Source organism: Chiloscyllium punctatum, chromosome 4, assembly GCF_047496795.1.
Source record: "Chiloscyllium punctatum isolate Juve2018m chromosome 4, sChiPun1.3, whole genome shotgun sequence".
Classification (NCBI taxonomy): domain Eukaryota; kingdom Metazoa; phylum Chordata; class Chondrichthyes; order Orectolobiformes; family Hemiscylliidae; genus Chiloscyllium; species Chiloscyllium punctatum.
Window position 1 is genome coordinate 4716467 of NC_092742.1, and position 19682 is coordinate 4736148.

A 19682-nucleotide genomic window follows, 5' to 3' on the forward strand; every position below is an offset into this window, starting at 1 on the left:
ACATATCTATTAGTTCTAGATCACCTCTGGGGAATTTTGAAGGAATCATCATAATATCATCAGATTTACAGTTGTTATAGAAAGAAGAAACAGTCTAATGTAAAAATACCTTAGCGTTGGAAGGCTAATGCTTGCAAGATGGTAACAGATCTGGCCCAGGTGAAATGTAATCATAGCTTGATTTACAAAATAGCAGAACAGGAGGCACCCAATCTTGTCTCATGAACGTGTTTGGATTTTATAAAGAAGTAACAAAAAGGATTAATGATGGCAGAGCAGTGGACATGATCAGTGTGGCCTTTAGTAAGGCGTTTGACAAGGTTCCCCATGGGAGACTGGTTAGCAAGGTTAGATCTCATGGAATACAGGGAGAACTAGCCATTTGAATAAAGAAATGGCGCAAAGGTAGAAGACAGAGGGTGGTGGTGGAGGGTTGTTTTTCAGACTGGAGGCCTGTGACCAGTGGAGTGTCACAAGGATCGGTGCTGGGTCCACTACTTTTCGTCATTTATATAAATGATTTGGATGTGAACATAACAGGTATAGTTAGTAAGTTTGCAATTGACACCAAAATTGGAGGTGTAGTGGACAGCAAAGAAGGTTACCTCAGATTACAATGGGATCTTGATCAGATAGGCCAATGGGCTGAGGAGTAGCAAATAGAGCTTAAATTAGATAAATGTGAGGCACTATATTTTGGTAAAGCAAATCAGTACAGGACTTATACACTTAATGGTAAGTTCCTGGGAAATGTTGCTGAACAAAGAGATCTTGGAGTGCAGGTTCGTAGCTCCTTGAAAGTGGAGTTGCAGCTAGATAGGATAATGACGAAGGCATTTGGTATGCTTGCCTTCATTGGTCAGTACATTAATTATTTTATTCATTCATGGGATAAGGAAGTCGCTCAGTAGGCAACATTTATAGCCCATCCCTAATTGCCCAGAGGGCAGTTAGAAGTCAACCACATTGCTGTGGGTCTGAAGTCACATGTAGGCCAGACCAGGTAAGGACAGCAGTTTCCTTCTCTGAAGGACATTAGTGAACCAGATGGGCGTTTCTGACAATCGACAATGGATTTATGGTCATCATTAGACTCTTACTTCCACTGTCTGCCATGGCCTGATTTGAACCCAGGTCACCTGGGTGTCTGGATTAACAGTCCAATGAAAATGCCACTAGGCCATGGCCTCCCCAGTACATGAGTTGGGAGTCATGTTGTGGCTGTACAGGACATTGGTTAGGCCACGTTTGGAATATTGTATGCAATTTTGGTCTCCCTGCTGTAGGAAGGATATTGTAAAACTTGAAAAGATTCAGAAAAGATTTACAAGGATGTTGCCAGGGTTGGAGAGTTTGAACTATATGGAGAGGCTGAATAAGCTGGGGCTGTTTTCCCTGGAGCGTCGGAGATTGAGAGGTGACCTTATTGAGAGGAGGGGCATGGATAGGGTAAATAGATAAGGTCTTTTCCCCACGGTAGGGTAGTCCAGAACTAGAGGGTTTAAGGTGAGAGGGGAAAGATTTGAAAGGGACCTGAGTGGGCAACATTTTCATACAGAGGATGGATGTGTGTATGGAATGAGCTGCCAGAGGAAGTGGTGGAGGCTGGTACAATTATACATTTTTTTTAGATTACTTAGATTAGATTACTTACAGTGTGGAAACAGGCCCTTCGGCCCAACAAGTCCACACTGCCGAAGCGCAACCCACCCATACCCCTACACCTACCCCTTACCTAACACTATGGGCAATTTAGCATGGCCAATTCACCCTAACCTGCACATCTTTGGACTGTGGGAGGAAACCGGAGCACCCGGAGGAAACCCACGCAGACACGGGGAGAATGTGCAAACTCCACACAGTCAGTCGCCTGAGGCGGGAATTGAACCCGGGTCTCTGGCGCTGTGAGGCAGCAGTGCTAACCACTGTGCCACCGTGCCGCCCAGACAGTTAAAAGATATCTGGATGGGTATATGAATAGGAAGCGTTTAGAGGATTATGGGCCAAATGCTAGCAAATGGGACTAGATTAATTTAGGTTGGCATGGACGAGTTGGACTGAAGGGCTGAAGAAGGGCTTATGCCTGAAACGTCAATTCTCCTGCTCCTTGGATGCTGCCTGACCAGCTGTGCTTTTCCAGCAACATATTTTTCAGCTCTGATCTCCAGCATCTGCAGTCCCCACTTTCTCTGAGTTGGACCAAAGGGTCTGTTTCCATGTTGTACAGCTCTATGACTCTATGACTATGTCCAGTTCTGGTTGCCTCGTTATAAGAAGGATATAATTAAGCTGGAGAGAGTTCAGAAGAGATTTATCAAGATTTGCCAGGTATGGAAGGTTTGGCTCATAAAGAAATACTGGATAGGCTGGGGTTTTTTTTCACCGGAGAGGGGTGACCTTATATAAGTTTATGAAATCATGAGGGGTACAGATAGGGTTAGTGGTATGTGTCTTTCCCCTAGGATGGAGAATTTCAAGAACAAGGGGCATATTTTTAAGGTGAGAGGAGAAAGATTTTAAAAAGGACATGAGGGGCAAACATTTGGATCATGTGTGGAATGAACTTCTTGAGGATGTGGTGGATGTTATCACAGTTACAATGTTTAAAAGACATTGGGATAAGTCCATGAATAGGAAGGTTTGGAGGGATATATGCCAGGCACAGGCAGATGGGACTCGTTTAGTTTGGGATTATGTTCGACATGAACTGGTTGGACCAAAGGGTCTGTTTCTGTGCTGGATGACTGATAGATTCAACAGTTAGATCACCCTAACTTAAGAGTGAAAAAAAGAGATTTGTAAGGCAATATAAAGTGGATAACACCAAGCTGAAAATAAACAGAGCAAATCTAAATAAGTAAGTGGAGCAAAAAGAGAACATGAGAATAACTTAGCAACTAACAAAAGGGAATGCAGAAGTCTTTTATAAATACCAATGTAGAAAGATAATAGGGTCTTTCTTGTGAAGGTGGGGGTCTAGCTGAAATACTAAATGATTATTTCAGATTTGTCTTCATTGGAGCAGTAATGGAAACAGTCACTATATTGGGATAGGATAACAACAGAGTCAGTAACCTGAGAGATACGTCATTCTCCCTGGCTGGGATGTATCCTCGGTTACTGAAGGAAGTAAAGGTGGAACCTGCCGATGATGTAAATAGAAACTTCACAGCCATTGGATTGAAGAGTGGAGGATTATCAGGTCAGCTTTGACCTCATTGTATCGTTGAGCAGACTTGATGGCTGGCCTGTTTCTACTTCTATGTTTTATGGGCTAATGGTCTTATGATGGTCTTGTGGTCAAAGGTATTTCTCTGTTCAAACTTTCTAACAAGAGATGGATGGTATGACAGGAATAAGCTGAATGGAGTTTTCTACAGCATCCTGTCCAGATCACGGTGGCTCAGTGGTTAGGACTGCTGCCTCACAGTGCCAGGAACCCGGGTTCGATTCCAGCCTATGGCGATTGACTGTGTGGTGTTTGCAAATTCTCTCTATGTCTGCATGGGTTTCTGCTGGGTGCTCTGGTTTCCTCCCACAGTCCAAAGATGTGCAGGTTAGGGTGGATTGGCTATGCTAAATTACCCACAATGTCCAGGCATGTGTAGGTTAGGTAGGTTAGCCATAGGAAATGCAGGGTTACAGAGATAGGGGAGGGAAGTAGTTTGGGCAGGGTGCTCTTTGGAGGGTCAGTGCAGACTTGATGGGCCGGTTGGCCTGCTTCCACACTGTCGGGATTCCATTCCATCCATCATCACCACTCTGGGGGCAGGTAGAAACTCAGCAAATGATGACACTTCATGTGAAAAAAACAGGTCATACTTGACGGATGGAATTTAATTTTTTAATGAAGAAACTGGGAAGTTTGATGAAGGGATTTTAAGAATTTGTTCTTTCTTGGGATGTTGGTGTTGCTGGTTTAACTAGTATTTCTTACCCATTTCTAATTGCCCTGACAATGTGGTAGTGAGCTGCTTTCTTGAACTGCTGCATTCCTTGGGGTGTTGTGATACTTACAGTGCTGTTAGGACAGAGTTCCAGGATTTTGACCCAGTGAGAATGAAAGAACAGAGATATAGTTAAAATGTCTGTCACAGGGAAAAATGTTAGAAGTTATCATTGAGAACAAGGCACTTTAGCTAAGTTTGAATTAATCTGGGAGTGCCTGAGAAAGAAATGTTTAACTCTTTTATTGCCATTCTTTGAAGAAGCAACTTGTAGGTAAAGGGGGATCCAGTGAATATATTGTATTTCCAGAAAGCATTTGATAAAGTGCCACATAAAAGGCAATTACAGAAAATAAAAGTATTGGAAGTAACACATTGGCATAGATAAAAGATTGGCTTGCTAACAGGAAGCAGAGAGTAGGAATAAATGGATGTTTTTCAGGCTGGTAGGATGTCACAATTGTGTATCACAGGGGTCAGTGCTGGGGCCACAACTCTTTACAAGTTAGAACTTGTGATGAAGAGATCGAAGGTGTGGTAGTTAGGTTTGCTGATGACACAAAGCTAGGTAAGCAAGTTAGTTGTGAAGAGGGAATAAGGAGCCTATAAAGGAATATAGATTGGTTAAGTGACTGGGCAAATTTCTGACAAGTGGAGTACAATGTGGAAAAGTGTGACGTTGTCCATATTGGCAGAAAGGATGGAAAAAGAAGCATATTATCCAAATGGTGAGAGGTCACAGAGCTCTGACATGCAGAGAAATCTGAGAAATTCTGTGCATGAATCACTGCAAGTAATCAGGGAAACTAATAGAATGGTCTAGTTTATTGTGAGGGGAATTGACTACAAGAGTTGGGAGGTTAACCTTCAGTTATGCAGAGCACTGATGAGACTACAGTACTGGTCAGCATACTTATATAGAACATATCAAACATAGGACGTTACAGCACAGTACAGGCCATTCGGCCCTCGATGTTGCGTCAACCTGTGATATCAATGAGGGATGTTAATGTATTGTTTGAAAGATGCTGTCAAATGAGTCTTGGTGAATTGTGACGGTGTACCTTGTAGCTAGCTCCTCTCACCATATTTCAGTGGTGGAAGTAGTGAATATTTATTAACAGACCATATGTGTGCTTCATCTGGTGTTTATGTTATCTATACAGAATTTAAGAAAGTTTTTGACATAGTGACATATTAAAAAGCTGGTAAACAAAGTTTGGGCCTATGCGCTGATGTTGTGGACTAGGTCAGACCACGTAAAACATTCTTAAGCAGGCAGCCCCAGACCATAACTTTGCAATTTGTTTTGGTAAGTGCACAGTGAAAATTACCTGGAGTCATTTAGCAAGGTCACGATCAGGTTCCAAAACAGACAAAAATTTATTAACATAATTGCACAATAAAACATAAAGAACAGAATAAAGAATCCTTACAGAACTCAGTCTATCCAAACTAGAGGTAATTATGCTGTTCCTAATACAGTATATACAGCAGTTCCAATTAGCAAACTCCCTTAAAATACAGTTTAAAAAAGGAACAGATGCTTACAGGTTGAAGTTAGAAGGGCAGAAAGTGAGAAAGAGAAGGAGAGAGGGAGAAAGAGAGAGAGGGAGAAAGAGAGGGACAGCATGTTTTCACACAGCTTACTGTTGAACTCCCTAACTAGCTCTGGTCTGACCACGCCCCTTTCATTATACAGGTCACTTCTAAAACATGATCACTTTAGCCTGAAGTCTCATCTGTTTACATATAAACAAAAAGGCCTCTTAATATCCTTTAATCTCTGTACCAAACCAATCTAATTGGCACCAGGAGCAGTTTATTACTCCTCTGAAAAAAAACAAGGACATGGTATCCTTGAAAAAAGGAACAGCTTTTACAAAAAAGGGACCAGTTTTGTGACACTGAGAAGATTGGGTTAAAAAAATGCTTAAGGACAGCAAACAGTGAGTTTCTTTTTATTCCATTGTAAGATGTGGACATCGCTGGCTGGGTCACCATTTATTATCCTATCCCTAGTTGCCCATTGAGAAGGTGGGGTGAGCTGCCTCCTTGACCCACTGTGGTCCACGTGCTGTAGGTTGACGCACAATGGTAGGGAATGGCTGTTAATCACACAGGGGGTAGTGAACATGTGGAATTCTGTACCACAGACGACTATGGAGGCCAGGTCACTGCATATAAAGCAGAAAGAGAATGACTTTCTTTTTTAATTTTAAAGATACCGGGGTACAGGGAGATAGTGGGTAGATAGCGTTAAGATAGACCGTATTGTTGAAGAGGAGAGTGTGAAACGGACTAGTAAGCTAGAAGAGATACCTGTTAGGAAGGAAGATGTGTTGGACATTTTGAACAACTTGAGGATAGACAAGTCCCCCGGGCCTGACGGGATATATCCTAGGATTATGTGGGAAGCAAGAGAGGAAATTGCAGTACCGTTGGCAATGATCTTCTCGTCTTCACTGTCGACGGGGGTGGTACCAGGGGACTGGAGAGTAGCGAATGTTGTGCCCCTGTTCAAAAAAGGGAATAGGGAAAACCCCGGGAATTACAGGCCAGTTAGTCTTACTTCGGTGGTAGGCAAAGTAATGGAAAGGGTACTGAGGGATAGGATTTATGAGTATCTGGAAAGACACTGCTTGATTAGGGACAGCCAGCATGGATTTGTGAAGGGTAGGTCTTGCCTTACAAGTCTTATTGAATTCTTCGAGGAGGTGACCAAGCATGTGGATGAGGGTAGAGCAGTGGATGTAGTGTACATGGATTTTAGTAAAGCATTTGATAAGGTTCCCCATGGTAGGCTTATGCGGAAAGTCAGGAGGCATGGGATAGAGGGAAATTTGGCCAATTGGATAGAAAACTAGCTAACCGGTCGAAATCAGAGAGTGGTGGTAGATGGTAAATATTCAGCCTGGAGCCCAGTTACAAGTGGAGTTCCGCAGGGATCAGTTCTGGGTCCTCTGCTGTTTGTAATTTTTATTAATGACTTGGATGAGGGAGTCGAAGGGTGGGTCAGTAAATTTGCAGATGATACGAAGATAGGTGGAGTTGTGGACAGTGAGGAGGGCATTTGTCGTTTGCAAAGGGACTTAGATATGATGCAGAGCTGGGCTGAGGAGTGGCAGATGGAGTTCAACCCTGCCAAGTGTGAGGTTGTCCATTTTGGAAGAACAAATAAGAATGCAGAATACAGGGTTAATGGTAGGGTTCTTAGTCAGGTGGAGGAACAGAGGGATCTTGGGGTCTATGTACATAGATCTTTGAAAGTTGCCACTCAGGTGGATAGAGTTTGTAAGAAGGCCTATGGTGTATTATCGTTCATTAGCAGAGGGATTGAATTCAAGAGTCGTGAAGTGATGTTGCAGCTGTACAGGACTTTGGTTAGGCCACATTTGGAGTACTGTGTGCAGTTCTGGTCGCCTCACTTTAGGAAAGATGTGGAAGCTTTGGAGAGGGTGCAGAGAAGATTTACCAGGATGTTGCCTGGAATGGAGAATAGGTCGTACGAGGATAGGTTGAGAGTTCTCGGCCTTTTCTCGTTGGAACGGCGAAGGATGAGGGGTGACTTGATAGAGGTTTATAAGATGATCAAAGGAATAGATAGAGTAGACAGTCAGAAACTTTTTCCCCGGGTACAACAGAGTGTTACAAGGGGACATAAATTTAAGGTGCAGGGTGGAGGTATAGGGGAGATGTCAGGGGTGGGTTCTTTACCCAGAGAGTGGTGGGGGCATGGAATGCGCTGCCCGTGGGAGTGGTAGAGTCAGAATCATTGGCGACCTTTAAGCGGCATTTGGATAGGTACATGGATGGGTGCTTAATCTAGGATAGAAGTTCGGCACAACATCGTGGGCCGAAGGGCCTGTTCTGTGCTGTATTGTTCTATGTTCTATGATCAGCTGAGACTTTTAAATGGCTGGATGATTTGCTCCTACTGTGATTTTCTGTTTCTGTGATTGTTTTTCAGACAGGGTGAAGGTAGACAGTGATGTTCCTCTAGGATCAGTGCTTTAATCCTTGCTTAATATGACGTGGATGTTGGAATAGAGTAAAACCGCAGGCAAGTTCATTTCTCTCACTCTGCTGTAAACGTCTTTTACAGAACAAGAAGGGGAATATGACGATGACCTGATGCTGGACAACTTCATTACTTTCTTCATTGCAGGTCAGTTTAGAGTACTCACTCCTTCTCTCCATTGTCAGAGTCCCTGTTCCCTGACAGCAGACTGCGTCATGGGGCTCTAGGATAACAAACAAATGTGGTCTGTACTGACAAAAGATAGGTTCCTGCTTTGGGTTAATTCCCAATGAAGTACAAACAGTTATAATTCACCAGGAATGTAACAAAGACACAGAAAGAGGCCATTCTGCCCACCATGCCTCTGCCAACTATCCAATTAGTCCCTCCAATCCCCAAGACACTGTAACATACCCTTTTTCAAATATTTATCTAATTTCATTTTCAAAGTTACGACTAAATTTCCTTCTATGATCATTTTATACATAACATCATGAGATTAGATAGATTCCCTACAGTATGGAAATAGGCCATTCGGCCCAACAAGTCCATACCGACCCTCTCAAGAGTAATCCACCCAGACCCATTCCCCATATGGGCAATTTAGCGTGACCACTTCCCCTTACCTGTGTATCTTTGGATTGTAGGAAGAAACCGGAGCACCCGGAGGAAACCCACGCAGACACGGGGAGGACGTGCAAACTCCACACAGTCAGTTACCGAAGGCAGGAGTCAAACCTGGGTCCCTGGCGCTGTGAGGCAGTAGTGCTAACCACTGAGTCACCTTGCCTTCCGCATTTCAAAAAACCCTCACAGCATTGTACAGTCATACAGTACTGGGGGGGGGGGGGGGGGCTTTTGGCCCATCAAGTCTGTACTGCCAAACATACATTCCTACCTACACTAGTACCACTTTCCCGCAATAGGCCTTGAGTGTTATGACACTTCAGAGTTCACCCAAGTACTTTTTAAAAGATTGTGACGTTTCTGCCTCAACTCCCCTTCCAGGCAGCAGCCTCCAGATCCCTACCATTCTCTCTCTCTCTCTCTTCTGGGAGTGAAAAGGGTTTTTCCTCAAAACCCCTCTAAACCTCCTGCCCTCCACTTTAAAATGATGCCCACTTGTTATTTACGCTTCACCTGAGGGGAACAGCTGCTTTCCACCCACCCTGTCTATGCTCTTCATAACCTTACACACCTCCATCATGTCCCCTTCTGCTGTCTCTACTCCAATGAAAACAACCTGAGCTTATCCAGTCTCCCTTCATCGCTAAACTGCTCCATCCCAGGCACCATCCTGGTGAATCCCCTCTGCCCCCCCCCCTCCAGTGTAATCTCATCCTTCCTATAGTGTGGGGACTAGAAATACCCACAATACTCCAGCTGTGGCCTCACCAAAGACCTGTACATCTCCAGCACCACCTCCCTGCTCTTATCATATCTCCTTGACTGATAAAGGCTAATATCCCATACACCTTCTTAACTATCGTATTATTGTATCCTGCCACCTTCAGGGATCTGAGGACAAGTTCCCCAAGATCCCAGTGTCCCTCTGAGATTCCCAGCATCCCTCTGACATTCCCAGTGTCCCTCTGAGATCCCCAGTGTCCTGTCTTTCATTGAGTGCTCCCTTGTCTTGTTGCTTCTTCCAAAGTGCATCACCTCACAGTGATCAGGGTTAAACTCCATCTGCCACTGATGTGCCCATCTGACCAATCCATTTATATCCTCCTGTAACCTAACACCTTCCTCCTCCCTGTCAGCCACTCAGCCAATCTTTGTGACAGCTACAAATTTACTTATCATCGACCCCTCCCGCCCAACAATCATATCTCTATCATTTATGAATGTCACAAACAATAAGGGACCCAGCACTGATCCATGTGGTACACCCACTGCACACCGCACTCCAGTCACACAAACAGCTTTTACAACCACCCTCTGTCAGTTGTCATATAGGCAATGTTGAATCCAATTTACCAAGTTACTTTGGATCCCATAAGCGTTTACCTTCTACATCCGTTCCTATGTAGCACCTGTTCAAAAGCCTTACTGAAATCCAAATAAACTACTCCTTATGTATATGTCAGCCTGAGATAGGAAGGTTCTTGACCAGTAAGGGAATAAAGTATCACAGGGAAGTGGACATATGGAATGTTGGACCAGCCATGATCCTATTGAATGGCAGATCAGGCTTGAGAGGCCGAATGGCCTACTACTGTTCCTATTTCTTATGGTCTTATATCAACAGCCCACCCTCATCCAAACACTTGGTGTCTTCCTTAAAAAGTTCCACCAGATATGTGAGGCATGGCCTCCCCCTGACAAACCCAGGCTGACTCTGCCTGACCAAACATGGCCTCTCTCAATGGAGATTAAATTTCTCCTTCACCACTTTTTCCAATAGTTCTCCTACCACAGATGTGAGACTCACTGGTCTATAATTCCCCAGTCTATCTCTACCACCCCTTCTTATGAAGTAGAACTAGTTTAGCTCTCCTCCAGTCCTCTGGCACCTCCCCTGTGGCCAGAGACAATTTAAGTATTTGGGTCAGGGTCCCTGTAAGCCTGGGATACAACTCATCCAGACTTAGGAATTTTCCCACTTTTAAATTCACCAAAACCTCCAAAACTTCCTTGCTTCTCATATCAGGGTGGCACAGTGGTTAGCACTGCTGCCTTACCAGCCTCTGACAACTGTATATGTGGGGTTTGCACATGCTCCCTGTGTCTGTGTGAGTGTCTGCTCTGGTTTCCCCTACACAGTCCAAAGATGTGCAAGTTGGGGTGGATTGGCCATGCTAAATTGCCCATAGCATCCAGGGATATGAAGGCTAGGGAGGTTACCATGGGAAACGCAGGGTCACAGGAATAGGGTGAGGGGTTGGGTCTGTGCGGGTTGCTCTTTGAAGGATTGGTGTGGACGTGATGGGCCAAATGGCCTCTATCCACACTTTAGGGATTCTTCGATCAATCTGCTCAAGAACTATGCAGTTCATTTTCTCAAATTCTGTACTACATTCCTGTTCTCCCAAGTAAAGACAGATGTGAAGTTCTTATTTAACACTTTATCAATATCTTCCAGCTTCACGCCCCATTTGGTCTCTAACTGTCCTACACTTTATGTAGTTATTTTCCTCCTCTCTCCTTAATTTATTTGTAGAATATCTTGGGATTCTCCTTAATTTTGCTCCCCAGTGTTTTCTTATTCCCCCCTCCCCATCTTTGCTCTCCTAATTAGGAGAGATTCTCCCCCTCTCTGGCACTTCCTATTCCCTGGGGCCTCTGTTACTTTGCTGCCTTTGTAATTGCTATATGTCCCTCTTTTCCTTTTAATTCTGAATATTCTTGGACATCCAGGGTTCTCTGGGACAAAAATTGGAAGTTGTTGGAAAAGCTCAGCAAGCTTGGCAGTATGTGTGGAGAGAAATCAGAGTTAATGTTTTGGGTTGAGTGACCCTTCCTCCGAACCCCAGGGTTCTCTGGGCTTGTTATTCCAACTTTCACCCTAAAGAGAACAGATTGGTCCTGTAATCCCCCCAGTATCTCTTCAAATTCCCTCCACTGTAAAGCTCCCCTTCAAGTCACGAGGACATCGAGGATGGATTGGGAGCCAAAGCAGACCATTCAGCCTTCCTGAGCCAAATTCATCAATCAATAGGATCAAGTCTGCCTGTGACCTCAACTCCTCTCTCCCACCTGGCCCTGTAACTCTCATCTTCCTTGAGGATCAAAAATCCATCTGACTCAGCCTTCAATGGCCCAATCTCAACTGCACTTTACAGCAGAAAATTCCAAGCACTAACAATTCTCTGGATCCAAACTGCCAACTTGGTTCTTCGCCAATTATTTAACTCTGACTCTCTTGCAAGTGGAGATAGTGTTTCCTTGTTGACTCTACCAAAATCTTTTCTCATTTTGAAACTTTTTGTTAAATCTCGTTTTAACCTTCCCTAACTCTGAGGAAAACAATTGCCGCTTTTCCAATCTCTCGAGGTTACTGAAGTCCCTCGTCCCTGGTAGGATTTTAGTCAATCTCTTCTGCCCCTGTGCAAAGCCTTCCTATATTTGGTTCCCGGAGCAGCGTTCCAGTTGACGAGTGTTTTGTTCCTCACAGGTCAAGAGACAACAGCCAATCTGATTGCTTTTGTCATCATGGAGTTGACACGGCAACCGGAAATAAGAAAAAGGTAAGGACAGTGGGTGAGTGGCTTGGGGAGTTGGGGCAGAGACTTGGGGCGGGGGGAGCGAAAGGAACTGAACATCAAGTAAGTATATCTGGAAATTTTTCACAGTCAAAATTCTAATTGGTACATCTTTTACAATGTCAATTTGAGAGTAAAGGTCAGATTTCGACTTCAAATTAAGAGGCTTTGTGTAAGTTAAAAGAGCCCAGTAGTGATAGTTATCGATCAGTGGCTTGAAATCCCTTGCCTGAAGAAGATTTAGGAGACAGTGATCGTTGTAAGATTCAGGATGATGATGGAGAATGACAATGGGCAACCCACAGTAAGAAAAATCAATTGGCGTCGAGCTGACTTCACTGGGGCAAGAGCAGAGTTGGGCAAGATAGACTGGAATGAAAGGCGAGCAGGAGAAACTGTAACCAAGCAATGGACTACCCTCATAACAGCTCTAGCAAATCTCCCTGCCAGTATATTAGTCCCCTTCTGACTCAGGTGCAATCCATCCTTCTTGTACAGGTCACTTCTACCCAGAAGAGGTTCCAAAGATACAAAAATGTGAATCCTTCTCTCATACACCAGCTCCTCAGCCCAAACATTCATCTGCTCTATCCTCCTATTCCTTCCCTCACTCGCTCAAAGCACCAGGAGTAATCCAGATTTAACTACTCGTGAGGACCTCCTTTTTAAATTCCTGCCTAACACTCTTTACTCTCCCTTCAGAATCTCAACCTTTTCCCTTCCTATGTCAGTGTTTCCCATGTGTACAATGACCTCCTGCTGGCCCCTCTCCCCAGTGAGAACATGCTGCACCCTCTCTGAGACATCCTTGATCCTGCCAACAGGGAAGCAACACATCATTCTGCTGGCCACAGAAACGTCTGTCTGTGCTTCAGACTAGAGAGTCCCCGAACACAGTCGATCATTGGAACCTGACATACCCCTCACTGCATTACAGCCAGTCTCAATACCAGAAACTTGGCTGGGTGTGTAGATGCACACATCATTGGAGGTGGCAGGACAAGGGAGAGAGCAGTTATAAAAGCTTTATTAATAGGAGTATATGGAGAAGGGGAAGGAGATGGTGGTGAACTTGTACAAGACTCTTGTTAGACTCCATTTAGACTTCAGTATTGTGTAGATTTGTAGGCACCACATTATTGAAAAGATGTAAACACATTGGAGATGAAAAAGAGGTTTACAAGAATGATTTTAAGAATGAAAACCTTCATAGCTTGGAGAAGTTGGGACTGTTTTTGCGCAGAGGAGAAGGCTAAGAGGAGATCTATCAACATTTTCAAAATGATAAGCAGTCTGGATAGAATGGATAACGGAAACTGATCCCACTTTTAAAAGGATAAAGAATGACAGGGCACAGATTTAAAGTGATTTGCAAAAGAAGCAACACAGTGTGAGAAATAACTTTTTCCACAAAATGATGGCTCAGTTCTGGAATGTACTCTATGGAAATGTGGAAGCCGGTACAATTGAAGCATTGAAGAGAGCATTGCATGATTATTTAACAAGAAACAATGTGCAAGGATATGGGGACAAGACAGGAAAATTGCAATGACAGCTCATGCAGAGATGATGGGCCAAATGACCCCCGTTGTGATTCTGGTAGAAAGCTGGGAGTCTCAGTCCCTGCCAGAGGCTGAAACTCTCAAACCGTCATGTTGGAGCTTGTGTCTTTGCGTGAAAGGTTAAACTAAGGTCCTATCTACCTCTTGGGTCATTGTCAAAGATTCCCCCTCACAGCCACTATTTTGCAGAAGAACAGAGCAATTCTCCCCTGTGTCCTGACAAATATTTATCCTTCATTTCTAAACCGACAGCTCTCAAAACCAGATGATCTGATCACAATCCTGTTGCTGTTTGTGGAAGTTTGCTGTGTGAAAATTGGGTGCTGCAATTCCAATATTACAACAGCTTCTAAAATATTTTATTAAGGAGTTACGAAGTTGTCTCTTTCATCCCAGATCTTTACCTTTTCTCCTTAGCTACAGTATCTACAATTCCCAAACAATCCTCCATCTTCATACTGACTTACTGCCTCGAATCTCATGCATAGTTGCCACATTCACACGAGTCGTGTGATGAAATGTTCCCTGTGTTTGCTTCAATGAGCTCCAGTCCTCCGAGTTAGTCTCCTTGTTGGAGATTCTGCCACTGTAGGGGAAGATCCACCCTTTTCCCCCTCATTCCCTCCACATTAAGATCCTATCCAGATCACTCCTTAACAACCTCAGCTGCAAGGAAACTATCGTAATGTAAGTTTATCCCCAGGATACTCCTGTGTTCCTGGATAATGCGATCTCTCTCTCCTTCAGGTTGCAAGCAGAAGTGGATGAAGTTGTTGGGCTGAAGAGTGATGTTACTGCTGATGACATTGGCCGATTGCAGTATATGAATCAGGTGCAGCTCTGATTGGTTTGTATGCATTTGCGTAGCACCAAACACATCATGTTATGACACGCATATAACACAAACCATCTGACAGGAACAGGAAGGGGGCATTCAGACCCACAGGTGTTACATAATTCAGTTAGAGTGGAGCTAATCTAAAGCTAAGCTCCATTCACCCACCTTTGCAGGCTCCCCCTTTAGCCAACACTCAATCCAATCCCCGTTCTGAAAATCCAGATTGAGTCGGATGGTTCTCAGCTCAGACAGCATCAGGTTTCCACGAATCGTTGTGTGAAGAATTGCTTCCTCAAATATTTAATGGTTATAACTTCTTGTCTGGCATTCCTCTCCTTATCCTCAAGACCATGAACAGATCACTCGCATCGTTTTTGTAGTTTATTTTTTCATGAAATCTACACTGTCCCCATCAAACACTCCCAGGACAGGGACAGCACAGAGTTACATACAGGGTAAAGCTCTCTCTACATTGTCCCCCATCAAACACTCCCAGGACAGGGACAGCACAGGGTTAGATACAGAGTAAAGCTGCCTCTACACCGTCCCCATCAAACACTCCCAGGACGGGACTGCACAGGGTTAGATACAGAGTAAAGCTCCCTCTACACCGTCCCCATCAAACACTCCCAGGACAGGGACAGCACAGGGTTAGATACAGACTACACCGTCCCCATCAAACACTCCCAGGACAGGGACAGCACGGTGTTAGATACACAGTAAAGCTCCACTACACTGTCCCCATCAAACACTCCCAGGACAGGGACAGCACAGAGTTACATACAGGGTAAAGCTCTCTCTACATTGTCCCCCATCAAACACTCCCAGGACAGGGACAGCACAGGGTTAGATACAGAGTAAAGCTGCCTCTACACCGTCCCCATCAAACACTCCCAGGACGGGACTGCACAGGGTTAGATACAGAGTAAAGCTCCCTCTACACCGTCCCCATCAAACACTCCCAGGACAGGGACAGCACAGGGTTAGATACAGACTACACCGTCCCCATCAAACACTCCCAGGACAGGGACAGCACGGTGTTAGATACACAGTAAAGCTCCCTCTACACCGTCCCCATCAAACACTCCCAGGACAGGGACAGCACGGGGTTAGATACAGAGTAAAGCTCCCTCTACACTGTCCCCCATCAAACACTCCCAGGACAGGGACAGCACAGGGTTAGATACAGAGTAAAGATCCCTCTACACCGTCCCCATCAAACACTCCCAGGACAGGGACAGCACAGGGTTAGATACAGAGTAAAGCTCCCTCTACACTGTCCCCCATCAAACACTCCCAGGACAGGAGAGCACAGGGTTAGATACAGAGTAAAGCTCCCTCTACACTGTCCCCCATCAAACACTCCCAGGACAGGGACAGCACAGGGTTAGATACAGAGTAAAGCTCCTTCTACACTGTCCCCCATCAAACACTCCCAGGACAGGACAGCACAGGGTTAGATACAGAGTAAAGCTCCCTCTACACTGTCCCCCATCAAACACTCCCAGGACAGGGACAGCACAGGGTTAGATACAGAGTAAAGCTCCCTCTACACTGTCCCCATCAAACACTCCCAGGACCGGGACAGCACGGGGTTAGATACAGAGTAAAGCTCCCTCTACACTGTCCCCCATCAAACACTCCCAGGACAGGGACAGCACAGGGTTAGATACAGAGTAAAGCTCCCTCTACACCATCCCCATCAAACACTCCCAGGACAGGGACAGCACAGGGTTAGATACAGAGTAAAGCTCCCTCTACACTGTCCCCCATCAAACACTCCCAGGACAGGACAGCACAGGGTTAGATACAGAGTAAAGCTCCCTCTACACTGTCCCCCATCAAACACTCCCAGGACAGGGACAGCACAGGGTTAGATACAGAGTAAAGCTCCCTCTACACTGTCCCCATCAAACACTCCCAGGACCGGGACAGCACGGGGTTAGATGCAGAGTAAAGCTCCCTCTACACTGTCCCCCATCAAACACTCCCAGGATAGGGACAGCACGGGGTTAGATGCAGAGTGAAACTCTAAGCACACCACTCATGAAACATTTTCAAGATGCCTTCTAATTCATTGCATTGATATTCAAATCCTGTGGCACTTGCTGCCTGGTTCCGAACTGTGTCCCTGTCAGGCATGGATTGTGATTGAAAACCTCATTTCAGTTTTCTAACGGTGTGATTGTGGTCATGATCCCTTTCTCACAGGTAATAAAGGAGACTCTGAGGCTGTACCCCCCAGGACCAGGGACAAGTCGCTGGTTGTCACAGGAAATGGTCATTGAAGGAATAAAGGTCCCTGGCGGGGTTTCTGTGATTGTAAGTTGTTGAGTTATATGTTAAAAGGAGTAGCATTTATTCCTGATTTTGTTTTGTCGATTAAAGATGAGAATCATAGAGCAGTCATGTTGGTGCCTCGGCAGTGTGTACTCGTTTTATGTGAGAGCGATTCACTGAGTCCCCTCCCCAACCATTCAATATGTTTCTCTTCAGATAATTATCCAATCCTCTTTGGAAAGCCTCAGTTGACTGTTTCCCCACAGTATTAGTGTACCCTAAATCCTAGGCAGAAGTAGGTCCTGCAGATGCTGGAGATTAGAGTCAAGATTAGAGTGGTGCTGGAAAAGCACAGCATCCGAGGAGCAGGAAAATCGACGTTTCTGGCAAAAGCCCTTCATCAGGAAACTGTACCCTGAGTCCTAACCAATCACCTCAATTGTTTCTCCGTTACTACTCTCAATCTGCCCCCCCCCCCCCCCCCCCCAATGGAAACAGTTTCTCTTGAACAACTCTGCCCAGAACTCTGGAGACTTTGAATGTGTTGATTGGATTTCCCCTCAATTTTCTCTTCTCCAAAGAGAATATCTCACTCTCCCCATGTGACTAATGCCCCCTACCAGGCCCACAGATCCCTACCATAAATGCTGTGTCCAAAATTGGACCCAAAGCTGCAATTGAGGAGCTTGTCTTTTGGTGCAGCTTCACCTGAGCTTTCTTGCTTTTGTACTTCATACTTTACTAATAAAGCCATAACATCGCACATGTGCCACTTGATGCACGTTCTCAGCCATCTCAGCTGTTTCAACGATTTATGCACATCCTCACTATGTCCCATCCTGTTCCTATAGCCCCTACAACCCCAGTAACTTCCTTTTTATTGAGGGACTGTGGGCGGGGGATTAAACAGGTGGGTACTGTTCTTGAATCCATTGGTCTGTGTGTTTAAGCTTTTGGAAGGTTGGAAGAGGTTATAATCGGGTTGGGAGTGGGGGGATCTTTGATTATGTTGGCTGCCAGTCCGAGACAGTGAGAAGTGTAGATGGAGTCAAGGCTGGTTTCTGTGATGGTCTGGGCTGTGTTCACATCCTCTGTAGTTTCTTAAGGTCCTGGGCAGAGCGTTGGCCGTACCAAGACATGCTGCATCTGTATAGAATGCATTCTATGGTGCATCTGTCAAAGTTGGTAAGAAAGACTGCAGAAAGCTACAGAACGGAGGAATTTGAGAGAACTAGTATATAAATCACAAAAAGCTACTGTCCAAGTTCACCAGATAATAGGGAAGGCAAATAGAATGTTGGCCTTTACTTCAAAGGGAATAGAATATAAAAACTGGGAGATTTTGCTAAAACCAAATAAAGAGCTGGTCAGACCACAGCCATGGTTAGTTTTATTGGCCTTATCTAAGGAGAGATATCCTGGCTTTGGAAGCAGTGCTGAGAAGGTTCATGAGACTGATCCTGATGTTCTTCTGAGTTGAGTGGGGGGTTTTGGTCATTGGAGAATGAGAGGAGACCGTTTTGGAATATTCAAGATTTTAAGTGGGGTGGTGACAAGTTGTTTCCCCTTGTGGGAGAGTCTAGAACCAGAGGGCATCACCTCAGAATCATCTCTGTTTCTGAACCCAAAGCAGATTTGGTGAGATGGAAATTGCTCTGTCTTTATCACTGGTGTGTCCAGCGAGGAGCTGGCAAGCACATCTATTGCCTGCCTTCCAGAATGTCTCATTGATTAGATTTAACTAGGAACCACTGTCAAGATCCAGGATTATCTGAATTAAATTAGTTTGAAACAGCAGTTTTGTCATTCACTTACTAACAGAGGTTTGTTACTTTCAGTTCAACACCTACACCATGGGCCGAATGGCCAAATTCTTTGATGACCCTCTGACCTTTGACCCTGAGCGATTCCATCCGAATGCTCCAAAGTAAGTGTTGCTCTGTTTATTACATCCCAACAATATGTGCACCTGGAAAATATTTCATTCAACAGAGGCAGCACGGTGGCACAGTGGTTAGCACTGCTGCCTCACAGCGCCAGAGACCCGGGTTCAATTCCCACCTCTAGCGACTCTCTGTGTGGAGTTTGCACATTCTCCCCGTGTCTGCGTGGGTTTCCTCCCACAATCCAAAAATAATGTGCAGGTTAGGGTGAATTGGCCATGCTAAATTGTCTTAGGTGAAGAGGTAAATGTAGGGGAATGGGTTGCGCTTCGGCGGGTCGGTGTGGACTTGTTGGGCCGAAGGGCCTGTTTCCACACTGTAAGTAATCTAAACCCTGAGAGGAGGAAGTGTCAATAGATATCCCCAAGTCTTTCTTTCCTCAAAACCAGTTGTGAAATTGAATTCCATAAATCTGTCACAAACAAAAATAGAAATTACTGGAAAAACTCAGTAGGTCTGGCAGCGTCTGTGGAGAGAAATCAGAGTTAACGTTTTGGGTCACGTGACCCTTCCTCAGACACTGCCAGACCTGCTGAGCTTTTCCAGCAATTCTTATTTTTGTCTCTGATTTACAGTCTCTGCAGTTCTTTCGGCTTTTATTCTGAAAACCTATTGTTTGTGTAAAAGCCATTGATGAGACTCAATGTCCAATAGTTATGATGCAACTAACACATGGATTCTGATTGATTCCAGACCCTACTACTGCTATTTCCCGTTCACTTTAGGGCCGCGTTCCTGTCTTGGCCAGGTTTTTGCACAGGTAATGTCATTTATATGCTAAGTAAAATTAATTGTATGTGGAGATGGCATTATAATACCATAAGACAGAGGAGTAGAAGTAGCCCATTCATCCCATTGAGTCTATTCTGTCATTCAGTGAGGTCAT

General features: G+C 44.8%; 1 protein-coding gene across 2 annotated transcripts in view; it reads left to right on the forward strand.

Moving 5' to 3' along the window:
• LOC140476040 (cholesterol 24-hydroxylase-like) overlaps window positions 1-19682 on the forward strand; it is a 61099-nt gene that overhangs the window by 38737 nt on the left and 2680 nt on the right. For both annotated transcript variants that reach the window (XM_072567980.1, XM_072567981.1), the window contains exons 9-14: window positions 8053-8115; window positions 12086-12158; window positions 14483-14567; window positions 16785-16895; window positions 18692-18780; window positions 19490-19556. In XM_072567980.1, coding sequence (XP_072424081.1) covers window positions 8053-8115; window positions 12086-12158; window positions 14483-14567; window positions 16785-16895; window positions 18692-18780; window positions 19490-19556 — 488 coding nt within the window. The remainder of the gene's footprint in view (window positions 1-8052; window positions 8116-12085; window positions 12159-14482; window positions 14568-16784; window positions 16896-18691; window positions 18781-19489; window positions 19557-19682) is intronic.